Source organism: Cynoglossus semilaevis, unplaced genomic scaffold (assembly GCF_000523025.1).
Source record: "Cynoglossus semilaevis isolate Cse_v1.0 unplaced genomic scaffold, Cse_v1.0 scaffold1092, whole genome shotgun sequence".
NCBI classification, from domain to species: domain Eukaryota; kingdom Metazoa; phylum Chordata; class Actinopteri; order Pleuronectiformes; family Cynoglossidae; genus Cynoglossus; species Cynoglossus semilaevis.
In genome coordinates, this window is record NW_007585120.1 from 210,722 (window position 1) to 229,973 (window position 19,252).

Consider the following 19,252-nt stretch of genomic DNA (forward strand, 5'->3'; position numbering starts at 1 on the left):
TACAAACAAAAATGCAAATGTTTGTGGAAGAATGTGTACTGCCGTGTTTCTCTTCTGTTTGTTACAGACAAAAACAGAAGGAGACAACAGGATATGAGAAGAGACCAACTCCTGCCAGATGCACTAAACGTGTGACAACTATCCTAATGATGATGATGATGATGATGATGTTGGACGACTCCATCTTGCGAAACACCCATGCTAGGTGTGCGGACTACTGCCAGCGTTTGCAACACCATCCACAACCCTCCGGGCAGATGGAAAGAATGAACTGGATGATAAAGGAGAAAATACTAACAACTGAAGGTTGCCATATTCACAGCTTGTAGAGCAAGTGCCGCTGTCGGGTCATCAGGGCAGCAGGGGAATTTCTCCCACAGGGTTTCGCCCCTGCCTGTGAATATGGAACATGTTTACAAAAGCACTGTACAATCAAGGATGATTTAAAAATGTACAAACCACTATACGATCAATGCAAGTGATGATCATTAATGTTTGATTTATGATCAGACGGGGGAATTGTTAGATTTCAGTGGTTTTCACATTTGGTTGGGTCTGCAGCAGGAAGCTGCTAAGACACCAAAATGCTTTCCCGAGCACACACAGTCACATAGCCCCACACATTCAAAGAGAATTTCCCCAAATTCTCTTCACACCAACTTTCTAAAACACCTCTACCCCCTGGGAACAATGGGAGATCTTCACACAACAATGGGAGATCTCCCAATCTACCTTCTCACAGGGAACCCCGAAGCCATCCATTCCTTTTGATTTACATGACCACCTGTGGTTGACTGGACTTTATGGCTCCGTCTACCTCCCTTGTGATAACCCCCCACTGAGCAACAAAAGGTTCTTCCAACACTGCTGAATCATGGAACAAGAGTGCCACATAGTGGCGACTGCAGGCATCACATGATAACAAGAACAATAATATGATTGGCCACAAGAGGCCTAGCCTCTCTCTTCCATTGGCCTACAAGATTTAAACACACACCCGGGATATCGAAAACCACTCCCCCCATACAGGTATATAAGCATAAACAACTAACGATACTTTAGAAGTTATTCTTGAAAAGTCTTGAGAAGTCAGAAGTTATTCTTGACAGGATTTGCGTATTAACTACTGTTGTACGAGATTTCCTTGAATACTTCTCCAGTTGTTTATTTTGCTTTATTGTTGGACCTGTTTTGTTTGATGTTTGTTATTAAAACAAATCGACCATCTACCGGCTGCTTCCACTCCTTGCCTGAAGACACCTCACACAGCAAGAATCTTTCACTATTAAATCGTGGTTGATTTAGCAAAGACAAAAAAATAGACAAAAATATTAACTTTTTATACTTATAAAGTTGTTTTATATATACATATTATGACAGGAAATTAATCTTTGAATATATATATACAAAAAGTCTGAATATATATACAAAAAGTTTGAATATATATACAAAAAGTCTGAATATATATATTAAAGGTTGAATATATATACAAAAATCCTGAATATATATATATATATATAAATATGAAGTCTATATGACGTTTATATCGAAGCTGCTTGCCTCGCCTTGCCCGCAGTGGTAGCAGGCGTAGCTCCGCCCCGATAAAGGTAGTGTGGTCAAATACGCTTCATATTTTTTTTATATATACTGTATTCAGACTTTTTGTATATATATTCAGGATTTATGTATTTATATTCAGGATTTTTGTATATATAGATTTTCTTTAAAAAAACGTTGGGGATGCATTTAGTGACATGTGATATAAAAAGCCCTGGTGCAAAATCCTAATAAATGACTAAATCAACACAAGTGACACCAGCTGTAAACTATAGTGAAGTATTTTGGTTTACATTCAACTGTGTTGTGTGTCTTATCACAGAGTATTGATCAACAATTACGTTTTTAACTAACATTTCCCAACATTCATATAGAAAAGGCTTAATCAACATGACCTTATCCCACCAGTGCCATACTAATTTTACTGATCAGTGTACTGCAGCGGGCAAACTCAGCCATGCATAGTCACTCACACGCATATTTACAGGACATACACATACAATGCAGGTGCAACCTTCATGTAATTCCTCTCCTTTGCTTGCATTGCCAGCAAACCACACCCATGCATGCTGAAGCCACATTAACTGAACAGGGTACATTTACAATTCTGCTCCACATGCTTCTCTCAGTGCAGTGCAGAATGGAGAGGGAGGAGGTCAGTGGGTGAGTGAGTGCAGCAGAGAGAAGAAAGGACTCAGTAGCCAGTAGTTGTCCTAACAACTGAGACCTTGTAGTTATAGTTCCTAACTGTACCTTTTCACTCCAGAGTCATCTTGGAGAAGCTGGTCATAATAAACTGAGATGTAATGCTGAGGATATATAAAGGCAATGGATTGTTGACAAAACAGGTTAGAAAATGTGTATTAAGAAATAGAAGGGGACATCTTCCCTCTCCTCTTTTGTTTATGTCTGGATTCATCTCTATCAGACTCTGTCACAAGCCAATGACAGATCAGAAACAAATCCGACCTCCCGCAGAAAAGTCACGGTGGCAGTAGAGCACCCCTCATGCTGTTGTAAGAGTGAGTGATGGAAGTGGTTATCGCTTCATCCACACTGTCAGCGTACACACTACACTGTTGTGTACGTCAAGGTCACCTTGGCAACCTGAAGCCATGTTACACCTGCACTGGAGGACAATGCAGCAATAAGAAAGGACAGCCAAACACATGTTATTTAGAATGAGGACTGGATTTTGATTTGTTTGATTTATTAGGAAATAAATATTTATGTTTTTGTTTAGAAAAAACACTGTCTGTCTCTCTGCCTCTGTCCATCTCTCTCTCTCTCTCTCTCTCTCTCCCTCTCTCTTTAGATTAGAAATGCAGAATATTTGTAAGTCAGAAGTTCAACTGTGAAGGCTTCACAGAAGATGTTCTTTGCAATCAGAGTGTGTTTTTCTTAACATACAGTTCATCAGAATTAATGCTTTAATAAAGACACAGGCTGGGACAGGACTTTTTTCATAATCCAACAATAATTACTTGTGTAGGTGGAGGCATGGAACAAACAGACCAAGTTTGCAGTGTAAATTAAAACAACTGTACAATAAGCTCCCTAGTGACTGAAGCAGTGTTTTCCAATATCACAGAGAGATTATTTTTGCCTTCTTACTCCCGTCCTTTCTCCCGTGCGTTGAAGTGGAAGTGATGTTAAAAGGTGCTGACAAAGACAGATTGTTGGAATTTTATTAAATCACAATGTCTTGAAGCCCCATGTATTTCCACAGAGGCAATGGAACTTGAACAAATGAATCGTGAATTAATTTCACACTTGACCTTCATATTTCCCTCCTTTAATATAGTTTGTAAAATCACACAAATGGTTCTTTCTTTTACTGTATTTATGATCGAATTCCACAAATACAATCTTGTGTAGATGTTGTGTGATATAAACTAATATTATTATAACTATCTATAATTGTATCATGTTCAAGGAGCATTTCAGTGTTTTTTTTTTGTATCTTTGATTCCTCTTCAAATGGACAGTGGATGCATCACACATGCAGTAATTGGCAGAGATAAAACAAATTGTTTCATAGCACTGGGATAAAGAACTAAAAACACAACCCACTGCCTGAACATTCATTCAATGAACTCATTAAAAGCAGTCACACTGCACAGTTCAAAGAAGAACACGATTTCATTAGAGAGAAACAACACAATCGCAAGAAATCACCAAAGTCGTTATCTGACCTGAAACAAAGAGGTTAAAGAGTACAGATAAAAGTCTGAATGTGCTAGGACAACTCATTACCAACCTTTTTCAGTGAATCTCTACTAATTACGAATCTCTACTAATCGACTGCTTTTTCTTGTATTCACATGGTTTGATCACATTATTTTATTAGCTACACGAATGTTATATGCAAAAACAAACCACATTATGTGAGAAACTTTGTTACTGCCCTGTGATAGAGATTATACAACTGCAGAAAGACACAAGAATAACCACAGTGACGTGGTAAGCTGTTTTCTAGAGTTTGAATTAACAACGCTGCCAATCCATGATTAATACGGTTCATTTTGACAGCCTTAGTTTGAATTTAGCTTGTTTTTAGTTCTTTCCAGACTAAGACTACTACAGTAACTGCACAGTAGTACAGTATAGAACAGCGCAGTAGCAGGTCAGACATTTTCATCATCAGCATAAATTAAATGATATATGCCTGATCAGTGTACTAAACAAATTAGTTTTCAAATTAAAACAATTCTTCTAAAAAAAAAAAATTTGAAAACACTTAAGTTCTTTATATTCTATTTTTTTTAACAAAGCCCACAAAGTTAAACACATCATTGTCTATCACACATTGGAGTTGTCAATGTATTATACTGTTTACTGCTAGAAATGATGATCAGGATTACAAAGCAAATATACGTTTGGTATTTCTTTCTCATAGCATACACAGAATCATGAAACATCAAACACCTTTAATTATATACTGTAGGCAAAATGATTCTCCCCTACAGCAAGTGGCTTTGTAAAAATACTGATGTGTGAGAAGGTAGTTCTAGGAGACAAATGTTCCTGACTAACTGAAAAGGAACAACCATAAGATGGAATGTGTAAAATGCAGAGCCGCTTCACACTGTAACAAGTGGTGTCATAACCAAGAATCCCCCATGGCAGATGAAAAATGTGGAAAAAGGAAAAAGTGAGCCTGGATAATGAACCACTATTGTCCAAGACCAGGGCCAGGCACAAAGTGCAGTTAATTTATATTTCTAATGGGGTGGCTTTATCAGCAGTCTCAAATTTTCTATTTCATCTCAATGCTGATTAAGCAGAAAATATGTGTGTGACTGTGTGTGTCATGATTAATTCAGGTTTTGACAGTTAACTGTATGCACACCAAAACATATATAAACGTATGTATAAAAGGGTCCACTAGAACCAGCCATGGTCCAGAAATACCTATTATAATTACAGATAGCAACATTACTTTCCAAAATATGTAGAGGGGAAAATATCAAGTGAAATAATGTGATAAATCAGAGAGAGAGCTCAGGGGAGATGGTTTAACAGTTGCTACAGTTCTAATAGAAATAAAGACACAATCAGACAATCCAGGTCAGAATAGGGAAGAAAGAGAAGCTGAGATGTGACTCCAACATCAATGTGTTGGCAACATGATGCGCTGGGACATTCAGTTATGGATCATCTAGGTCAAAGACTTCACTGAGACACAATTGTATTCAATGCATCAGGGACACTGTTCACTGCAATAATGAACATTAATTTCTGTGAATAAGGGTCACAAAAATGTGTGTTGATGATCTCCCTCAAGGCGACTTTAACTCTGATCCGTCCTGCTGAGCTGTCAGAGATAGTCAGCTGTTCCACACGATCGACTGCTGCTTCTGCAGTGTCAGTGAGGAGAAGCCTTGGCCTGACATATGTCAATTCATGACATAATGAGTTTAGACCACAACACTGCAGAACATCTGCCCTTCAAAAATAATGTACAGGGCATGATGTAATACAGGAAGAGCAAGTATAAAATTTGAAATTATTGGTCCTGTATAAGGACAAAAACATTATATATATAAATATATTTAAATCACAACATGCAAACTGCATAACCTCAAAGGACACAAACATGGAGCATGTTCTTCCTACACAATTAGTTTAGGCCCATGTACTGGAAGATACAATCACTGTCTACAGATGCATTGTATATAAAATAAGTAACAGTAAGAACCACACTCTATAACCATTGTTTCTTTTTGTGAATACTAAAAATCTTTCAATGTTTCAAAATCTTTCTAACCATTTTGTTCAAACAGAGTCCATATCGCAAAACAGCAGCCAGGAAACAACAACATAACAACATAAATACTCAACATCAACCTGCATGTGCAACAATGTGCGTGCAAGCTAACACACTCACTCACACTCACACTCACACTCACTCACACTCACACGCGCACACAAACACACACACACACACACACACACACACACACACACACACTCCTGCGCACAAAACAACTGAGATAAGAATCCATGTACTTACAACATGATTCTCCTTTAACCTGCTCCTATTTTCCACAGACAATACAGGGCAATGATAACATTTGAAGCAAAAGGCTCCGGAGGAGAGAGGGACGACACACCAACAGAGAGCAGGGATAGAGAAAGAGAGAGAGGGAGGGTTTGAGAGGACCAGAAAGAAAGTGATAGGAAGCCAAGAAGAGAGACTGAGAGAGAGAGAGAGAGAGAGAGAGAGTGCATGTGAGGGAGAAAGGGAGGGAGGAAGGGTGAGCGGCAGAAAGCAAAGACACCGTGGGGAGAAAAAAAATGCAAAGACAGCCTGAACCAAGTGATAGGAAAAGAAGGGAAAGGTGGAAAGAAGGGTAAATGAAGCGTTTTTAGGAGCCAATCTTAATTTTTACTCTCTAATCCTGCTCAGTAACTGTATGATTTCAGAACCATGGACAGAGGATTACCTTTTTCATTGTATGGGATGAGTTATTTCATTAAAAGCAAAAAGCAAAAGCTTTTAGTTTTTTATTGTATTCAAAGCATGCCTCTTAACGTAAATGCCTGAACACTACTGATTAAAAGTACTGTATGAGGTTTGAGCCGTAAACTGGTGTTTGGGTATTTAAGCTACACAACCGTGTAGTAACTCTGTCTGTCTTCCTCTGCGTTATATTCCTGATCAGAGCTCAATAAAGTTCAAATTCCTGAATCTTTGCTCAAATTTCTTACCAACCATCCCAGGCTTAATGTTTTCCAGTAAAATTCTAAATTGTGCTTATGTTTTGTTTTGTTGTTGTAAGCAAAAATATATATATATTACGCTCACTTTTTCAACTGCCACTGTGAAATGACTCAATTGCCTTTTATTGTCCCGTTCCAGTTCTACCGGATAGGCCTAGAAAAGACCGACTAAAAGGTTATGTTGATGTGAGAGAAAATACTGCCACCTACTGAATGTTTTAGTTCATACAGTTTAAAGCCCCCGTAAACTACTGTGCACTGTAGATAAAAACAAATAAAGACTTAAGAGATAAATCAGTGGAACTTATTTTTAGTGATGTGGTGAAATTATACCAAAAATAGGATCTTGTTTATTATGTATTGAAAGCAAGTGAAATGTAAGATTGTTGTACTAATGTTGTTGAATGTTGTACCTTGTACAAACTCCAAGCTATTGATTCATGTGACGTGCCCACAGTTTAATGTTAAAAGCTCTTTGTTCCACTGGGACATAGCAGATAGTAGAATAAATGAATGTAGAGCCTGTCCTTGATGCATTGTTTGCCTTACTGCTTTGTAAATAAACCTAATTGAATTAATTAAATGCTCCAAATGCCTTGTTTTAAAGGCATGCATACATTTTCCTCAGCTAGATGTAATTTTACACAATTAAATAATTTACATAATAATGTTTTAATTTGTCAGTGGCTTCAAAACAGTGCGGAAAAACATCACTTCCTTTCCTAATATTACCCTAAATCGACTCTGGCTATTGAAGCTCTTGTATTACAAGATAAAATATACAGTACAACGCCTCCTTAAAATGAGCACCCAACCACCGACAACCTTGAGTTAGAATTCTGGGTTTGAGTGTTATCTATTTGTACAGTTAAAGCCCTAACCATGACTTACTGTATAGATACCAACTCAAACCCTAAGACCAAAGATATCTTAATTTACCATTTATAATTTTTCCTTCTATTGTCCAGAGAGATATACCACATTCAGTACTATCGGGAGTAGAAAATTATAATAACCAGCCAAAACATTCTCACTTATTTCTTTTCTGATTACTGGAAAAGACAAAGCAAAACCATTTACTTTCTCTGTGTCTATATTTAGTGATCTCACTTTTAAATGGAGGCCAGTGGAATATATAGCCTGCCCAGTCTCTGCAGACTCTGCAAACTAGTGGGGCAGCAAGCCTTTGGGACCATGCCAGAGTGAAAAGTGAAGAAAACATTTCTCCCTGGCCTTTCCCACAGCCTTTGACCAGCATCACCTTGTATAACCACACAACCATAAGTCCTCTCTTGGAAAGGAAAAGTATTCTGTTGTCAGGAGAAGGACGAATGGAAGTTAAGTTCTCACTGAACTATTAGCATGCTCTATAAGGACCAGGCAGCGCTGCCCTCTCCTGGCTTACACAGGCATGTGGATATCATTAAAACAGAAGACTGTAAAACACCAGGAGGCAATGTGAATCACAGGGTGAAGGGAAGTTAAATGCAGCAGATATTTGACTAGTCTGGTTCCTACCTGACTGGTCATTCATCATTCGAATGGCTTTAGCTTTGGCCAACTCCAGCGCCGTGACCCATCTCTGCCGCTCCACTTCTGTGCTCGCCTTCAGGTGGTAGGTGCGACCCCCGCTGCTCAGGACAATGTTGCAGGCATCCTCTGTGTCAATGTGGGCTGTAGCCAAGTTTATTGTTCCACGACATGTGTGGGCCATCTCTGCCTGCGTCCTATAACAAAACATGGAGAAAAACAGACAAAACAAAAGAGAGAGAGAGAGAAAAGAAGGAAGACTCATCAACATCTGGCAATTTGGAACATTAAAAGCAGTTAATGATTATCATATTAACCTAGGAATATTATAGTATTCCACAGTATACAAACCAAACTTCCAGATAACTTATTTTCTTAAAATGCAACAAACTAAAACCTATGGTTTAGTAACTGACCAATCTTCAGATCTGTGTACTATATTAAACCTCTGGCTCATCATTAGGAGGAGAATCAGCGAAAGCCAAACAGAATAGCTAAGGTTTTTATACAGGGTGACAGGGTTAACATTCCATGGCAAAACTGCAAAAAGGCATGCTTCAATTACTAGATAATTAAAATGTATTAAAAAATTGAACTTCATTGTGACACAGTGCTAAATATAATTCTTTTCAAACACATTTAGCACAGATTTTAACTTTGCATTTTATGAAGCATACTACCTTTTCTGGAAGGTTGGTTTGTAACAATTCAAACTGTACATCCAAATTTGAAATGTTTGCACAATGATGCATCATACATTTCATTAACAATTAAACAAAAGCATTAAACAAACAGTTCTAAAATACGAAATTGTGGGTGTCTGAGAAAGTTTCAGTTTTGTAAAACACCACTTCTGCCTCATTCATAAATCCTATTCAGTGCAAGCAAAACAAACAGGGTAGATTATACTGGTAATTCACTCAGTGGGACCTGTCTGCCCTGCTGTGGGCGCGAAGAACTCTGGGTATTCTGTATTCTCTCTACTAAGACCAACTGTTGCAAATTCTGTGGGCCACACAAGTCCAGATAACAAGGGCATTGTCTGATCCCAGCGTCTCGTAGTGAACAAAACTAAACAATGCATAACGGCCTGAACAAAGAGAGGACAGAGTGTGAGAGGTGGCAGATAGAACGAGAGGAGAGGAAATAGAGCCAAAGCAGCAGGAGATCAGAACCAAGAGAAGAGACACACAGTGCTGCATCTAACATGTACCTCTTAACCAATGTATGGATAAAATCAAGTACTATTACATTCTGTAAATAAAAAAACATGCTTTTGCACTTCTCTTAGAATAGACCAATACAATGACATACAAGGACATGGAATTAAAATACAACAATTAAATAAATTGCTATATTATAGGTAAATTTCCTTTTGTTTAGATGTCATGACAGTGCCTTTTGCATCTTTATATGCTCAAAATATTATTACAAGCAATCCAACAATGAATAAGTTTTGGTAGTTTAACTGTATGAGAACACAGAAGGAATTTAGTTTTACATCTTATCATATAAACAGGCAGTTTTGCTAATTATTCGTCACATCTGAAAAATATAGAGATAAAACATGTGTCAACAGCAGGCAGATTAACAGTCAGAGACAGTCAAAGCTGTCAACCACATGCAATACTGCATCCTGCCACAGTTGTCCACAAAAATAGCTCTGTCCATATCTCATACATGGTCTATGAGCTCTGCTTCCACTACGACGACATCTGAATCAACCTGGAAAACTGTGCTGAAACAATAACTTCACCGAGCAGTTAGACAAGCTTTACATGAGTGTTTTGACATGAGCCAGTGCTCTCTACTGCCCCCTTTGTACCAGTTTTTCTTTTCAGCTCTTATAAATGTCTGCAAATCAATGGCAGACTTTTTATACATCTGTACAGATGGATGACTCTTTCACTGACTCATTTAGTGACTCCTTAGTGGCCTACATCCTTCCAAAGCTGAGACTTCTAAAGCTTGGGACAATACAAACTTTTTGAAGACCACTAATGAAAACAGAGGTATGCCAATGTGTATACAAAGCAACAACCTTACATTTACCTAACTTAATAAGCGTAGTTTGTTTGGAGAGAAACTTGTCCTTGTTGCACAGATAAATACTTTGCTTAGACAATTTCACTCTGTAGAAACCAGGAGTCATGACCTAAAATAGAACAACTGGGTCTTAGTTTGACCAACTATGGTCTTTCTTTAATCACAAATCATAATATTGTGTGACTTTGAACAGCACTGCTGCGTATTTAATATTTCCAGATTTAACTTGTGAATTCAACAGAAAGAATTTACAGTTAATGGTAAAAAGCCTGTCGTCGGTCGTTTCTGTCAGTTATAAAAGCTGAGCTGCGGGGTAAGGATGTTCTCTTGTGTTTCTCATAGAGCTGAATGTAGGCAGGTTTTCAGTCCAGCTACAGACAGGAGGATTTTGCTGATTAACACTCTCAAACCACAGGGCAGCATCTAATCAGCAATAACACCTGCTCCAGTTCGGTGGTTGCTTCAGACAGAACAAACATCGCCAGTCCTTGATTTCCATACCAATGAAATCAACCGCTTTCAAACATGCTGCCATGCAATCATGTGGATGTGCATGTGTGTAGGTGGGTTCTAACATCCAGTCATTCATCCATCCTCAGAGCCCTCACTGCCACATGCAGCTGTCCCACAGCAGCAGTAAGCACTTCAACAGCTCCAGACTCATTTGACACTGACAAGGTGGTCGACACCCTTTTTATTCAGTCCTTGAAGTGTACTTGTTTAGCCCCACAGTGACTTGCCTCTCCCCGGTTCTACTGGCTGAAGCCAAGTATTGTTATGATGCCAATCCAGAACAACACTTCAGTGTACTTCATGCTGCTGCTGCTGCACGGTACACATCAGTTGTGCAGATGAGGCTGCACTAGGAACATGCAAAGACATCAAGCAGGCAGTCAGATCCAGAACAGCATAGTTTCTAGTCACCGAGCACAGCAGCAAAATCTTGGTGAGAAGTAGGTCAACAAAACAAACGTGCTTCTGAAGACTACCCTAAAACGTACACTGATCAGTCCTGTAGGGGGACGATGCCATGAAAATTACAAAAGATCTAAAAGCTTGGGGTAAGAGGTAAGACTAAGATAAAGGTTCTAACTTGAGTGAGGGAAAGAAGGCTGAGGGCATGGGAGAGGATCCTGTATGTTGCACCAAGGCAGAGAGAGTTGCAGTGTTTTACCTGTCAGTCCCCTGTGCACACATCCTGAAAAAACATAAATCCACCGATCTGGAGCGTGTAATGACAGAACAACAGACAAGTCAATAACACAGACACACGCACTCACACTGGCAAAGAGCAGACATTATTACACACTAGACAGTATTAGCAGTGGACTAGTTGACCTGGGAAAGACTCGGGTAGTCAAAATATTGCCAGTGAAAAAATTGTGCAAGTGAATCAAAATAAGAAAACCTTAAAATACATACAGATTCGTGACACAGTACTGTATACTGTACAGAAGTCAGTCAATCAGAAATTAATAAATGAGAAGGCCCTCTTATTTATAACCCATTCACTCCTGAAGTTAGTCAAGAGCACTTCAGGTCTTCTCCAGAGTCTCACTCTCCAAAAAGAAAATACTCAGAACAATTTTCTTTTGTCTTAGGTGTTTGATCTTAGTTGGTTTCTGATCCTTCACTAACAGACATCTCACCCTGAAAAAAGTAAATTTGGAGCTGCTTCAGAGGTCATGGAATGTCTGAATAAAAAGAGGCCCTGTGCACATCTTTTTCGCACCCTTTTTTCTCCATCTGCCCATTAGTACTTAGGCCGCAAAAACATACATGGCAGCATCCCGCCTCTGCTGATACGTGCCAGAATAGAAAGAAGGGCTTAGGCTCAGTTTTCCCTGCAGCTCTGGCTCAAAGTCAACTGGCTAATTGGCGGTGCAGATGATTGACCACCCTGTGCAGCACCTTCTTCCCTTACCCGGAAAATAAGACTGCCAGCAATAACACGACACATCGACTCAATGAGGGTCACCAACAGTGTCAAACCCCAATAGAGTGCCTAAAACTGATCCTATCTGATTGCTCTCCTGCGACCAAGAGGAAACCTCAACAGATCTACTCCACTGTGGAAGACAAGGCTACCAATATACCAGCTCCAGTTGCTCTCAAAGCTTTAATTCCCTGTAATCTCTACAAGCAGCAACATGCCTCATTTATTCTGAGAGGGGAGTGAGAAAGGCTGTCTTAAAACTGGAAGGAAATTTCAAATAGTAAATTAAACAGAGAATTTCAGTGACAGATAGAGGAAATGTCTCATGTAATTCCGAGAACAAGCTACTTTGGATGACTCAAACTAAATGAAAGCTCAACAATGAAGACAGAGTTGCAGTGTCATTGCCTCTAATCAATAACAAATGCAAAGTCAAACCTCAATAAAATTCATTACAATTTAACAGACCTAGGTGCTGAGTGTGTCAGTTTGCCCACAGACTGGGAGCATTGATTAAAGTCCTGCACTGCCCCTTTGGCTTCAGCTACAACCTAGACAACTGCGCCTTCATTGACAAATGCCTAACTTGACTACAGGAATAAAAGTGAACCCTACAGCTAACTAAACTCACCTCAAACACCCCAGTATAACTGGTTCATCAGGACAATGTTTATTGTATTGTTGTACAACATAAACTCAAAAGTGCTGTAACACATGTGAGGCCATTTTTATTTTTGAGACAATACAGTTACAACAAAAACTGTAAACATTTTAAAATACAGTTTTTATTAAAGGTAAAAAAAGCGAAAAAAGCAGCCACTAGGCTACACTATGGTACACAAGCCAGTGCTACTATAGTGCCGATCCCAAGCCGGGATAAATGGTGAGGGTTGCATCAGAAAGGGCATCCGGCGTAAAACTTTTAGCCAAATCAAACATGCGAATCACTAAAACGATTTCCATACCGGATCGGTCGAAGCCTGGGTTAACAACGACCGCCAACAGTGCTGTTGACCTACAGGGCACTGATGGAAATTGGACTACTGTTGGTCGAAGACAAAGAAGAAGAGGAGGATGATTGATTCGGACAAAAAGAGAAAAGAGGAAGAAGTGTTGGCCTGAAGTTTGGAACTCTGAATGTAGGTACAATTCCAGGGAAAAGTAGAGAACCAGAAGAGTAGACATTTTGTGTGTGCAGGAGACCAGGTGGAAGGGCAGTAAGGCTAGAAACACTGGAGGAGGCTACAAAATGTTTTATCATGGTTCAGATGGGAAGAGAATTGAAGTAGGGGTGATCCTAAAGGAAGAATATGTAAGAAATGTGGTGAAACAAGAGTCAGACAGGTTGATGTGTGTGAAGGTAGAAATAGAAGGAGTGATGATAAATGTTGTCAGTGGTTATGCCCCACAGGTGGGCTGTGAGTTGGAAGAAAATGAGAAGTTCTGGAAGGAGCTGGATTGGATGATAGAGAGTATCCCTACGGGAGAGAGAGAGGTGATTGGAGCAGACCTTAATGGCCATGTAGAGGAAGGAAACAGAGGAGATGAGGAAGTGATAGGTAGGTTTGGTGTTAGGGAGAGAAACTAAGAAGGACAGGCAGTGGTAGATTTTGCAAAGAGAATGGAAATGGCTGTGGTAAACACCTATTTCCAAAAGAAAGAGGAACACAGGGTGATGTACAAGAGTGGAGAGACATGTTGTGAAGACTTCAGGAAGGAAGTAAGGGCAGTTCTGGGTAGTGTTGAGATATTCCCAGATGATTGGGAGACTACAGCTGCAGTGATGAGGGAGACAGGTAGGAAGGTGCTAGGTATGTCCTCTGGGCAGAGAAAGGAGGACAAAGAGACCTGGTGGTGGAATGAGGAGATCCAGGAGAGTGTGCAGAGAAAGAGATTAGCGAAGAAGAGATGGGACAGTGACAGAACAGAAGAGAACAGACTGGAGTACAAAGAGAGGACAAGGGAGGTGAAGAGGGAAGTGGCCAAGGCCAAACAAAAGGCATATGAGGAGTTGTATGAGAGTTTGGAAACAAAGGAAGGAGAAAAGGAGTTGTATAGATTGGCGAGACAGAGAAATCAAGCTGGGAAGGATGTGCAGCAGGTGAGGTTGATTAAGGACAGAGAGGGGAATGTGATCACAAGTGAGGAAAGTGTGCTGAGAAGATGGAAGGAATACTTTGAGGAGTTGTTAAATGAGGAAAATGAAAGGGAAAGTAGAAACGAGGAGCCAGAGACTAGTAGGAAGAAGGTAGATCAGGTTAGAAAGGATGAAGTTAGAAAAGCCCTGAAGAGGATGAAGAGTGGAAAGTCAGTTGGTCCTGATGACATACCAGTGGAAGTATGGAAGTGTTTAGGAGAAGTGGCAGTAAATTTCCTGACTGGTTTGTTTAACAGAATTTTAGAGACTGGCAAGATGCCTGATGAGTGGAGAAAAAGTGTTCTGGTGCCAATTCATAAGAAGGGTGATGCACAGAGTTGTAACAACTACAGAGGGATAAAGTTGATGAGCCATACAATGAAGATTTAGGAAAGAGTAGTTGAAGCTAGGTTGAGGCAGGAAGTGGAGATTTGTGAACAACAGTATGGTTTCATGCCTAGGAAGAGTACCACAGATGCAATATTTGCCTTGAGGATGTTGATGGAGAAGTACAGGGAAGGTCAGAAGGAGCTGCATTGTGTATTTGTAGATCTAGAAAAGGCATATGACAAAGTGCCAAGGGAGGAATTGTGGTTTTGTATGAGGAAGTCAGGAGTGGCAGAGAAGTATGTTAGTTTGGTGCAGGACATGTATGAGAATAGTACAACAGTAGTGAGGTGCGCTGTTGGGAGGACAGAAGACTTCAAAGTGGAGGTGGGACTACATCAAGGATCGGCCCTGAGCCCCTTCTTGTTTGCTGTGGTGATGGACAGATTGACAGATGAGGTCAGACAGGAGTCCCCATGGACTATGATGTTTGCAGATGACATTGTGATCTGTAGTGAGAGTAGGCAGCAGCTAGAAGAGAACCTAGAGAGGTGGAGGTTTGCACTAGAAAGAAGAGGAATGAAGGTCAGTCGCAGCAAGACAGAGTACATGTGTGTAAACGAAAGGCAGAACAGTGAAATAGTGAGGCTACAAGGAGCAGAGGTGGTGAAGGTGCAGGAGTTTAGGTACTTAGGATCAACTGTTCAGAGCAGCGGAGACTGTGGAAGAGAGGTGAAGAATAGAGTACAGGCAGGATGGAACAGCTGGAGAAAAGTGTCAGGAGTGATCTGTGACAGAAGAGTGTCAGCTAAGGTGAAGTGAAAGGTTTACAGGATGGTGGTGAGACCAGCCATGATGTATGGTTTAGAGACAGTAGCAATAGGCAGAAGACAGGAGGAGGAGCTGGAGGTGGCAGAGTTAAAGATGCTAAGATTCTCTTTAGGAGTGACAAGAATGGACAGGGTCAGGAATGAGGTCATTAGAGGGACAACACAGACAGGAAGGTTTGGAGAAAAAGCTAGAGAAGCCAGATTGAGATGGTTTGGACATGTGCAGAGGAGGGACAGTGGATACATTGGTAGAAGAATGTTAGAGATGGAGCTACCAGGTAGGAGAAAGAGAGGAAGACCAAAGAGGAGATATATGGATGCAGTGAGGGAGGACATGCAGATAGTTGGAGTCAGAGTAGAAGATACAGAGAACAGGGAGAGATGGAAATGATTTGCTGTGACAACCACTGAAAAAAGGGACAAAGCCGAAAGAAAAAGAAGACAGTTACAACAAAAACCAACATTAAATGTTTATAAAAATCAGTCAAGAACATGGTCCACCATAGAGACATCAGTTGAAGAGATGCAGCTTTGCAGATGTACTTGAATGTCATCAAGCTACCTTTACCTCAGGAACACCAGTCACTACAACCTAATGGACTAGACCATATGTGTCAAATTCAAGGCCCGGCAGCCAAATGTGGCCCGCCAAGTCATTTTCTGTGGCCCATGGGAACTTAAAGAGCATTTAGTGAAGTCCATGCAGCAGAGTTTCTTAACCATTAATTAAAAGTTTTAATAAAAAATCAAATAATCATTTGCAGAAAAATGTGTCTGTTATGAAGTAGCCACATCTATACCAGTGGTCCCTGACCCTTTTTGTTCCAAGGACTGGTCAGACAGTACCACCCTTTAATACAGACTAATTACCAGACTATCTTTAAATAAAGGAAGTAAATGAATATGTCTAGATTTTCTTGACTGAAGTATATTAGTAAAAATTACGTAAATTTTTTCCTGGTACCAAATGACCTATAGACTGGTACTGGTCTGCCGATCAGGGGTTGGGGACCCGTGATCTATACAATCTTCCAAATACAACCGTCCCTTCAAGGGGAACTGTATTGCTGATGCGGCCCCCACTGAAAATTAGTTTGTCACCCCTGGACTAGACGGTCAACGCAACAGGCTTCTTTCCTTTCACCACACGTGCAGGCAGGAGTAGAGCCTTGGTTAGTATACCTCTGTGTCAAATAACACTTTGCTGACAACAAAAGACACTCAAGCTGCTTGAGAAAGTGCAGCAGAGAGGTGAGGCCAGGACTTTAGAGCGCTGATACCTTAAGGTCTAGAATGAGAAGTGACATTTTTCTGGGTAAAACCTTACTTACTAGACTTAATTTACAAATGATATTTACTTAGACATTATTTCTATCCAGCTTCATCTTGCCCTTTTAACTTTATAAAATTATTATGTTGTATGATACATTTATTGTTGTATTTGTTTGCACTGTATTGTGTTGTATTGTATTAAAATCCACTTGTTAATTATAAGTACAGTGTGTTCCATGGTTCAGATTTTGGCCCTGCATTCTTTATATTGCTGAATATGGTACAATTCAATGACAAGCTGTAACAACATTTAAAAAATGTCCATAGGTACAATCATGCCATACTGAGAAACTTGACAGATTTATTGTGTGATTGCACATGACAAATGAAGTCATGTCCTTGTATCTGAAAATCTTTATTGCCATTGGTAAAACTAACTCAGGTCAGGCAGTTTACACTTGTATGACAATATCCTGTATGGATGAATAGCTTAAATAAATTCAGACATTCTTCGTAGTTTGCCATTGTCTTTGGAAATTACTTCTAAACATGTGAGGACTTTTAGTGGTTTGGCCACAATTTCTGCACCAACTATTGAAAGAAACGGTTAATTACTGTTATTGGACCCAGAACCTTCAACTCCCATGATAAATAATAAAACCATGCAGAAATGCCTTTGCTTTGTGTTACTGCAAATTTGACACTCCAACCTAGAAGATGGTATTTAATTTAATTCTCAGAAAAAGAATGTTAGTATGTCTAAAGCCAGTGTGACTCAAGGTCACACTGGCTTTAGACATACTAACATTCACACTACTAAGAATTGCATAAACCTTGTATTACTTGCGTCAAAAACACCCTGAAGATGTCACGATGAGCCAGCGACATGGCAGGAAGCAGGCAGGACCTAAATTCAGGACTGATGCAGGTAGTTTATTTCAAAGATCAAGCTTCAAAAAACCAGGACAGAAGCATACGCAGAGCCGAGCAGAGCTGAGAACAGGAACAGACTTAACCAGGAACAGACTAGGAACAGATACCACATAATGCTCGATACAACACAGACAGAGCAATACAGAGCACAATGATCCCACAAGGCCAGAGTGAGGGAGAGAGGTATATATGCAAGGAGCACCAGGTGACACAAGTGAGGCTAATTGCAGAGACACAGGTGAGTGTGATAACACAGATTACCCCACACAGCAGACAGCAGGAACAGGAAACAGTAAGACCTGACAGTACCCCTGTTAAGTTTATTCTAACATATGTGATGACAAAGTAACAACACAAAAGACGTCTGGATCTTTTACTCCCAATGGACATCCTCCACACATCCAAAAGCCTACCACCAACTCTCCGGGTTGGGTGCAACACAGAACTACAGACCTAGAAACACCAGGAAACATGGGGACAGGACACAACAGAAACCAGTACACTCTGAGAAACAAAAACATCTCTCAGGTACATGAACTGAAAATGAGGCCTATTCCAGAAACACCAGAAAAATCCAGGCCCAAGTACCTTAACACTTGGCCTGGATTCTTTTGTACCTTGGTCTAAGGAACTTGTCTTTGGTAAGGAGTCCCTCTCCTAGACCAAGGCATGCCAAAAGTCACAGAGTCTACCCCAGCAGAACCAAGAACTGCTGAGGAACATCCTCCACAGAAACAGAAACTTCCGATGGTGCAATGCCTCAGGCACCCCCAGAGGCGTGGCGTCCTCAGGCACCTTCGGAACCACTGGAGGAGTAATCACTGTCGTCGCCGCCCCCGGACCACTGAAGGCGTGACTGCCACCACCTCCCGAACCACTGGAGGTGTGACCTCCGTCGTCTCCCGAACCACCGGGAGTGTGGCCACTGTCACCTCCAGAGCCACCAGAGGTGTGACCACCGTTGCCACCGGAACGCCTGGAGGGATGTCCATCGTCGACAACTCCCGAACCTTAGGAGAAGTCATTGCTGCTGCCTCCTGAACCAATGGAGGCGTAACCGCTGCCGCCTCACGAACCACTGTAGGTGTGACCACCGTCTCCTCCGGAACCACCGAAGGTGTGGCCACAGTCACCTCCAGAACCACGGGAGGTGTGGCCACAGTCACCTCCAGAACCACGGGAGGTGTGGCCACCATCTCCTACGGAACCATTGGGGAGGTGAGAGCCTCAGGAACCTCTGGGGGAGTGAGCGTCGCCACCTCTGGAATCACTGGACGCGATACTTTAGCAGGTGCTGTTTCAATCACACAGCCAATCACTGGAGATCCCGAAATTCCCAGAGGTTTGGGTGCCGCTGGCTCTCGGCCCACCAGAGGCACAGACAGAGCAGGAGCCATCAGATGAGTGTCCGCTTTAAGGGACGGCTCCTGACGTCCCAAAATAGGGGGGGGGGGGGCC

The 19,252-nt window shown here is 40.9% G+C and overlaps 1 protein-coding gene across 2 annotated transcripts in view; it reads right to left on the reverse strand.

The window, feature by feature from the left end:
• LOC103398656 (oxysterol-binding protein 2-like) overlaps positions 1–19,252 on the reverse strand; it is a 52,776-nt gene that overhangs the window by 28,281 nt on the left and 5,243 nt on the right. For both annotated transcript variants that reach the window (XM_008337332.3, XM_008337333.3), the window contains exon 2: positions 8,302–8,510. In XM_008337332.3, coding sequence (XP_008335554.1) covers positions 8,302–8,510 — 209 coding nt within the window. The remainder of the gene's footprint in view (positions 1–8,301; positions 8,511–19,252) is intronic.